Raw genomic sequence first — 9,380 nt, 5'->3', positions numbered from 1 at the left:
ATTAATGTAACTCTAGTAGGTAAAGTAAAGTGCATTTGATTGCCCAGTCTGAAGGCAAGTTCTTACAAAACTAGCTCTTTTGATGGCAAATATGGGACTTTAAACTTTTATGGGTGGATTCCGTTACCAATTGACAAGTTTATTCCAGACAGAGGACCTATTTGATTTCCAGTCATTTGAACCTCAACTGGTTTCTAGAGAACCTAAGGTTAGAGACAAATAACACTATTGGGGAATATTGTTACTAAAAGTCAAGCCACTTGTGTGAAGTTCGGAGGCTACTTTCTTCCAAAGGTTTGTGTACCTCATACTAGCAACCCTATTCAACATCAACATCAAAAGCCCGCTTGAGTACTGCCCTTCAATCACACTGGGCAGTTGCCTTTTAATAATGTTGGGTACCAACAGTCAATCTATCATTGTTTTGTCTAGGTCATGAGGGCATTTGTCTAGGTCATGAGGGCATACAGGTCTGGTGGTTGCCACCACTAGAAACCTTATTGTATTCGGTACCACCTTCTCTAACAGGGTTCCATCTTCCTGCATTTAACCTAAGTGCATGTACATCAAGTCCATCTCCATGACAGCAACTATGGAACAAATATATGTTGAGCAATACTTGTCCTGCGTCGCTAACTGCAGTATCGTTGTTTGGGGATCAGTGTCCATGTCTATTTTACTAATTCCTTCATTCCGAGGTTGGTAATTTACACTACCCTTACTGTGCACATTTCGGGAGAAAGGGTTGGGTTATGACAACAATTACTGAATGGACCTTGCTCCTGAAACTATGGCTTTACACAATTATGGAAACATCGACATGGAGGGGCTGGGTCTATGGGATGTGTTCATGTCTCCTGTTCTGATGGATAGACCAGTAGGGGCACGTTGTGCCAGAGTCTCACTAATTGGTCTGGTTTTGGCTTGCTTACCCTTACTCAGTAAGTGGACGTGTGGATTTGGTTAAGTGGCGGCAAGATCAACTTATCTCCAGTGTGAGACTGCAGTCTCTACAACTGATGATAGATATGGCTGTGCAGCCTTTATTTAACCACAACATTCTTTGTACTTTGGTTGAAACACGAGTCCCTTCCAGATGGGTATTGGTATTTCGGGACCTTTTGAGGGACCTGTCTGTAAGCAATAGAGATTCTTGGGCTGGAGGCCTAGGAAAGGGACTTCGGGCCATGGATCATTTATTTGAGACCCTCGTTTAGGTATGTGTCAGCAGAGGCAAAGCCCAGTACAGCAATAGACGCAGAAACTGTGTCCATCTGTTTGAAGTCTTCCCAGCTTCCTGGGTATCCCAGGTTTATCCTTGTGAAAGATGCAGAAGCTATGTCCATCCGTCCGCCAAACTTTCAAGAAAACCCAAGTTTCTCATATTTGTATGTTTTACTAGGTATCTTGACTGTGTTTTAGAAATATAGGTCAGAATAAGTATCCCATAGTACACATTAGTATGGGTATTCCAGCACGGTAATAATTTGGTACATTTCTCCGTGCCACCCAAGAGTTTATGAAATAATGCAGTATGTGTATCACCTGGTATACATTAGTGTCAGTAATATGGTCCTTGCTCTGGGTATCCCAGGGCCTTGATAAATTGGTATTTTTTCCAGGCATGCCGGAAGTTTATGAACTTGAGTCAGGGTATCCCATGACCTTAAGTTTTGTTATTATAAGATATGTGTGGAATAACTGCTTCAGTATAGTAATTAACCATCCATTGGGGAATCTCGTCTGTTTTAAGAAGGAAGTACTTTTTTTGGTCTGCTTCGCATTAGATGTATGATTGTTATTAGCAAAACCTCCATGTTAATATCCAGCAGGGTATCCCTGTTAAGTCTGATTCTGCAAGGAATCCATTTGTGGCCTCCCAAGCCCTTATGACCCACTTTATAGAACAGGGCTGGGGGAGTGTAGTGAGAATGCTGTTAATGGTAACCAAGGTCACTGTCAGAGGTCACAGGAGAAACAGCAAATCAGCGAGGAGGATCGACATCACATGGCTAGGAGGATCAATCGTTTACGAGGAGTATCTCCTCTAGACCAAACTCTATTGAATACAGTTGTATTTATCATCAACAACCTAAATCTAAGGCCATCTGCCTTTTAGCGTTAGAAACCTCTTCCACCCCTAATAAGAGTGTATAGTGAATACCATTTTTCACTTCAAGCTCAATGTCACACTTAGTCGTCAGAGGTCATACCTTAGGACCAATATTGCTTCGCATTGCGGTGTCTATGTTATTTAATTATACTAATGATAATTATGATATGCAGTCATACTGGTACATTCAAAGAGCTATATATTCTTAATATACATTTAAAAAATATTTCTAATGAATTATAAAATCTATATACATTTATTTGATAATATTGTTCATGTCTGGTGATGTTTATTTATAGTCCAATGTATATTATTTTTAAAATCCTGACCATATAGGTAATACCAAAATTTTAAATATTTTTTCTTTAACACATATTTGGAAAGGCCACGTATCATATGTTACATATTGAATAAGTTAACTCTAGGGACAGTTTTATTATATATAAATTTAATTACTGAACTGTGTATTGGCCATTATCAGTATTTTACAACTTAAAAGATCATCATTGTTGATATATTTCTATGTTCTAGTAATTTCAAAAGAAGTAACGTAAGTTACGGATAATACATAACATCTATTCACCTAAAATGATATGAACATATGATAATTTCTATTTTAAATACATAAACATATCTAAGCGTCTTGTTTATTGCGAATAATTGTACAACAGGCATGTTTTTAATATTGAATTAACATAAATAGTGAATTAAATGAAAATTTGCATGGTAACGTATTTTAAATCTCCGTAACTCGTTAAAGCCCCAACGGAAACTTGCAAACTTTTGTCTGTGAATGCCAACTACCATAAGGTTTAAGAAAATCATAGTGTTGAAAATTCCCCTGGGGAGGGAGCAGGGTCAATTGTCAGCTTAGTATGACATAGTGGTATCCTCTAGATATAGTAAATGAACAGGTTTCTATAGCGGTGTGTTTATTTCGCCATATTTCATTTATGACACTATTTGTGAGGCTCATTATTATTTTTACTATTTTCATAGCACTCTTTGCATAGAGCATAAATTAAGCGAAAAAAGATATAGAAAATATTCACACAATACAAAAAGTAAAGGATAATATCAATATCCTATGAGCTTTTTGCCCTTTTTTGAGTATCTGGACCAAAATCGCACAATCATACATCGCATACTGATCCATTTCATGCAATATCTGCATTCCAGTTTATGGTTACTATAATTCAAAGACGCGCCACAAAATAACTGTTCATATATGCATGCTTTGCACGAAGAAAATGAGAAATAACAAGTATCTAGTGGCATATATAAGGCCAAGACAATGTGTTTAATGTCTAAATATATCAACAAATTAATACAGAGTACTTAATGTATTGAGTTTAGACCACGCCTTGTTCCTACAGTGTAAGATATTTATCAGAGAATGACTGAATAAGTTTGAAAATGAAGTTGTGAAAACAACATTAATTCAGGGAGGGCCTAAATTGTCCACCTGTCGTCTTGTAGAATAGCTGTATTATACCAATATTATTAGACTGATTTGCACGAAGTGCATGTGGGAAGAAAAATTAGGTCACTAGGTCGTGGTGGGTCTTTAAAGCCCTGCTCAACGGGTATTCAAATTCTATTGTGTGTATGCAACCATGATTACAATAGGTAACAGTTAACGGCCACGCGCCACTTTTTTGCACGCAAAACCACAGTTATTTTATACAGAATTTTATATAAAATAGACTCTATTCACTGTTCATAGTCAGTATTTTCATGCTTTTTCAGTGACAATTTAAGGTTAAAAGGTAGGACTGGAGCAGGTCTTTAACCGTGTATTCTATTGTCAATAGATCAATTTTCGCACTTATATTTGCCACTATTTCCCCGTGCTTTCCGTTGTCAGCTAGAAAAATGCGCACGGGATATTTGCTTTTCATGTTTACCATGATTTCCCCGTGCTATCCATTGTCGGATGGAATATCTGCTTTTCATGTTGCAACAATTTTCCAGTGTTCCCGTTAGTCAGGTAAATAAAACTGCACGCAATATCTAACATGTATCTGTCATAGTTGTATGAGTTATTATCAGTCTTCCTTTTTATTCCAATTTGCAGATATTTATTCCTACACCCGATGTTGCGCAGGGATAAGTGTATACATTTGTACAAATCATTTAGAGGGATTAAATGAATTCCTACACGTTCCCCTATCCGCTATACCCCCTATTAAATTTTAGACTACTATTTAAAAATTATTTTTGTCTTTTACTTCTTCTTGGATTGTCCGGAAAAAGAACGGGTACGTCTCTTTAGATGACGTCAACGTTCCGATGACGTACAACGTCATGAACGTCAATGTTTTAAACGTCAAAGTCATAGTAACTCGAAAAGTGTGAAAGCAGACAGGAGGAATTTAATTAACTAAAAATGGAAACAAGAGATCAATGTTTTAAGCCAAACTTATTATACAACATCCATTACAGTAAGTGAAGTTTTATCTTATCTTGGAAATTATTTTTGTTACATCTCAAGTGGGTTCCTAATATGTTTAATATGCAAGTCATAATCAACCGTTTATATTAATAATATATTTTGTTCGCTATTTTCACTTTGTTTAAAGTAATTTTAATATCATTTGTATATTATTTAAAATCTGTCTGTATTATTTTATTTTCTGTATTTCCGTTTTTATATTATGATCTCACGTATTGTTATTATTGTTATTATCTTGTGGGAAGGACGAGGAGCTTTTTTACCAAATGTTAACTGACTCTGAATCACTTTGTCGTTAGTATTCAACTTACGTTCTCTCAAAGTAACAGTGTTAAGTATACAGAAAATGTTTATCAATTTCAGGACCACCTAAGAAGTCAGAACTGCTTCAAGGGGCAGATCAACCCAAACAGTCATGTCCACCCAAGATGGTTGTAGATACGATCCGTTTCAACCTAAGTGTATGTACATGTGGGGAACATGGATGCCAGCCCCACTATAGGATGGAGAGGAAAGTTCGGTGGATAAGTGAAGAGGTTAACACTGCTTCAAAGGAATCGAAGAGTGAAGCAATGATAAAAGAAACCGGAATGAGATGCAAAAGCGGAAATGGTTCTGTTAAAGAAAACAGTAGCGGAGGCGATGACACATGCGGCGACAGATCTGATTGTAACGAAGGCCATAGAAGATGCGATGGTAGCGTTGATGGTGACAAATGTAATGTACGATTCGGTGGTGGAGATGATTATGACCAATGCGATGGTAGATGCGACGGCAGGGTTGATGGTGATAAAGGCGATGGTAACTGTGATGGCAGCGTTGATGCCCACGAAGGCGATGGTAGATGCGATGACAGGGTTAATGGTGACGAAGGTGATGGTAGTTTTGGTGGCAGAGTTGATGATGACGAAGGCGATAGTAGATGCGATGACAGCGGTAATGGTGACGAAGGCGATGGTAGAGGTAATGGCAGAGTTGAGGTAAACAAAGGCGATGGTGAAGTTGATGGTGACAAGGGTGATGGAATATATTTTGGAAACGTTGATGGTGACGAAGGTGATGGTAAATGCGATGTTAGAGATGATGATGGCAAAGGCGTTGGTGAATGTATTGGTGCGGTTGTTGTTGGCGGAGGCTATGGCAGAAGCAATCATTGGGTTGTTGTTGACGATGTTAGATCCGATGGAAGTGTTGATGGTCGCGAAGACGAATGCAGCTACGATGACAGACTGGATGCTAGTGAAGTCGACGGCAGATCCGTTGGCATGGTTCATTCTGGAAGCTTTGACGATGGTAGTGGTGCAATGTCCGACACCCATATATTTGATACAGTTTGGGAGGAAATTGCTCCAGCGTTCGGAATAATGTCCATCTATTGCAATAGTGAACTACACAGTTGCTACGTGTGAGTATTTCTTATAGACAATTATAAATCGTGAAATACCATAATATCGCAAAAGTGATGTGTTGTATACAGGAAATTTTGTTTGTTTCAGTGGAAGATCGAAATATTTTTCTTAGAATGAACAGCAGAAGCAGTATTTGAAAATGTAAAATCTGGTGTTCACAAGTGAAAGATATTTTGATCTTACATGCAAAACATGTTGTTTTTTTCATATCTTGGTTTAATTAAATTCGGACGTCACGCGCATCAGCTTGAATTCATATAAAATGTCTTTTTGCTTAGGCTATGTTACATCTGTGTAGGACTTACTGATTTCTTGTACATTGTAGTATGGTAGTCTAAGGCGACGTTTTTGCTTTTTTTTTCCTATTTTTGTCCTTAATTCTTTTTTAATCTTCTGTCCGAAATGTGTACTGAAATTCGGATGGTATTTTTTCATAACACATTTTTTTTTCAGAGGAGAACTTGATACCAATCCAAGTTTGGCGAGGAATGATATAGTGCATGTAAAAGAATTTGTGGGAAAAAGAAAACAACTTGAAAATACTTTCATAATAAAAACAAAAACCATATTTCGACTTTTTTTCTTGTAATGATACAACGTTGACATCATAAATCTCGTTATAGAATTTTAATGGAATGTTTGCAGTTTTGTAAATGATATGAAACGTAGAAGATGTTTGTTCAAACCTGCATCAACTAACAGTCATTCTTTTTTTCTAAATCGAAAACAGCCGAGCGGAATCCCAACGTTTGTCTAGAAAAGCGAATCTCAATAATCAGTACCACTCCAAAAGATGGACCGTTGAACCGGACACTTTCCTTCATATGGAATAAAAGTGGAATCAAGTAAGCCTGGTTCCCGGTATGTACTAAAAGTATCAGTGAAGGGACAAGGAATCCAGACTGGGTAGTAACAAGTCAAATGGTTTATCGCGGCCAGAAATTTGTACAAACCGGACAGAAGTTGCGAAATTGTCATTTGTGCAGGAAAGAAGCGTTTACCATAATATCCAGTACTGGACAGGTATACTGACCATGCACGGCAAAGCCAATTTTCTCAGAAGGGGTCCGATCCCCTGCCTCCCCCCCCCCCCCCCCCCCTGGAAATTTTGAAATTTAGCACTTCATTTTTTGCATACTGGGACAGTTTTATGGACTAACCTGTTAAATTTGGGAAAATGATAAAATCAAGCTTTCTAGAAGGTAAAATTCTTAGTTTCTTTTAGATAAATATATAAATTATGTCGGGGTCGTATGTAGCAGCAGCCGCATATACTTTACATGCAGTCCTAATGTTGCCTTTTTCGAAAAACATTTTCTTTCCTTCTTGTCTAATTTATAACCACAGTTTAACTTCGGATATCCAACATTCTTCAGCAGTTCATCCTAAATTGTTCACCTCGCCGGAGAACTAATGAGTTGATATCCGTTGTTAACATTTAATTATATGGAAAGCATAACGAAACGTAATGCTGCACTTAAATTTAAAGTTTAGTCGTAGTTACTTACTATCATTCGGAGAAATGATTTGTGTCAAACCAACATGTCAGACAGACAGACAGACAGACAGACGGAAGGAAACGGACATGACAATATATCTTCAGCATTTGGAATATCATTTGTTTTTCGAGGGAAGCTTTCAGTGTCCTAAATGATAATAATTTTTCTACATAATATCAGAGAAACTTAGTAACAGATTTTTATGAAGTTTTCTAGTCTTAAAACACATATAGTTTTCTTTGTCCTGCACTGATACTTTATTACAATATACAGACTTACAATGACCAAATTGATTGAAATGTGATATGTCTTTAACGTAGTTTAGGATACATTCATGTTTTTTCTAACATTGAACTTTTACTACCGTTACTATTGAACGAGCCAAGTATAAAATCGTCTATATCATGCTCTACCATAATGCATAATACAGTCATGGTCATGATTAGGGAATATAAAAACCTATTTCAATCGTACTTCAAATGTATTTGTGACATATTGCAAAAATACGAAGATAAAACGATTCCTGTATCATAAAATCATGGGGAGCGGGAGAGGGGATGAAAAAGGCAGGACTGTTTTGTGAAATACGGTCAAATACCATGAGACAGTCACACTGGCAATCCTTTTGTAACTGTTATTGCACAGTAGAAACTTGTATTAAACCTATATTGACATATGCAGCGAGCAGAAAAAAAAACGAAAAGAAAGAAATTGGCCTATAAACCATACCTTAGAGGATAATTTGTATTTTGACTTATGACAAGACTTCATCTGATAGTTAACCATATACCCTCTTCCCCTGTTTAATATCTTTTTACTAGAATCACGGGTGGTAAACGCGCAATCCAATTCCCACTGGGAATACGCTAAAAATGGGTTGCGCGACTTCCGGTGCTGGTGTTGCGCATCAATATATACAAAATCGAGGTAGGTGGGTATTTGTTTTTGTAAATAATGACACATTTACGAGTGCTTTCGAAAAAAGCAAAATGCTATTCGACACAAAAATGAATAAAGATCATATGTGTGAAATACCAACCTATTAATTTAAGAATCAGCTCTGTTATCACGAAAACTCTGCTGGCTCGAGCTGTCAAAAAAACGTGGAATCATGAAAAATGCAATTTTTCTAACTCTTGTGCCTTCTTTCTGGAAATGTGATGCTTCTAATGATCAAACACGTGTAAAAAAGTCATGAATATTACATACACTTGAATGAAATGTTGCTTTTGGGGGAAAGATTGGCAAAAAATAATCGGGAATGGGGTTGCGCCCCGGGAATGGAGTTGCGCGTATACATTATATACATTATGATGTATACGAGCAACTCCATTCCCGGTGCGCTACCCCATTCCCGATGATTTTTTTGTCAATTATGTCCCCGTAAGCAGGATTTGAAGCAAATAATTTTGATATTCGTTACTTCAAAACAGTTGAGTTATCATAAAAAGCATAAGATGTCCTCAGATTGGGCATATGAGGTCAGAAACTTCCATTTTTGTTGATTTCATACTTTTTTCACGCATCTTGTCGCCTGAGTTTTCGTGATAATAGAGCCGAATCATAAATTACAAACCAGATATTTTACACATATGATGTATTATCATATTTGTGTCGAATAGCATTTTGTTTTTTTCGAGAAAATTTATTCTTGTCTCATACTAAGCAAAAACATAACTTCACATACCTCAATTTCGTCTTTTTTTACGCGCAACACCAGCACCGGACGTTGCGCAACCCATTTTAAGCGTATTCCCGGCGGGAATTGGATTGCGCGTTTACCACCCGTGATAACTAACTTTTCTTTAAATTATTCTGTTTTTTGTTGTTGTTTTTTTTTTAATAGGATAATCACAAATCGGGCTTCGTAGTCCGACCTGTATATAAACAAAGCCTATCTTTAG

The 9,380-nt window shown here is 37.1% G+C and overlaps 1 protein-coding gene across 1 annotated transcript; it reads left to right on the top strand.

Annotated features, from left to right (window-relative positions):
* The first annotated feature begins 4,428 nt into the window (after positions 1-4,428).
* Positions 4,429-6,727, top strand: LOC123565875 (protein qua-1-like). The gene is made up of 3 exons (XM_045359647.2): positions 4,429-4,557; positions 4,932-5,973; positions 6,431-6,727. The coding sequence occupies exons 1-3, from the start codon at positions 4,503-4,505 to the stop codon at positions 6,564-6,566; spliced, it is 1,233 nt and encodes a 410-aa protein (XP_045215582.2). The 5' UTR covers positions 4,429-4,502; the 3' UTR covers positions 6,567-6,727.
* Positions 6,728-9,380: the final 2,653 nt, after the last annotated feature.

Source organism: Mercenaria mercenaria, chromosome 8 (genome assembly GCF_021730395.1).
Source record: "Mercenaria mercenaria strain notata chromosome 8, MADL_Memer_1, whole genome shotgun sequence".
In the NCBI taxonomy this organism is placed as follows: domain Eukaryota; kingdom Metazoa; phylum Mollusca; class Bivalvia; order Venerida; family Veneridae; genus Mercenaria; species Mercenaria mercenaria.
This window is presented reverse-complemented; position numbering and strand designations above follow the sequence as displayed.

What these genes read in the sequence shown, in the direction of transcription:
- LOC123565875 (XM_045359647.2), top strand. Translation starts at nt 4,503, where the DNA reads ATGGAAACAAGAGATCAATGTTTTAAGCCAAACTTATTATACAACATC. An exon ending in ATTATACAACATCCATTACA is followed by an intron (nt 4,558 to 4,931) that starts GTAAGTGAAGTT and finishes TATCAATTTCAG; the next exon opens with GACCACCTAAGAAGTCAGAA. An exon ending in GAACTACACAGTTGCTACGT is followed by an intron (nt 5,974 to 6,430) that starts GTGAGTATTTCT and finishes TTTTTTTTTCAG; the next exon opens with AGGAGAACTTGATACCAATC.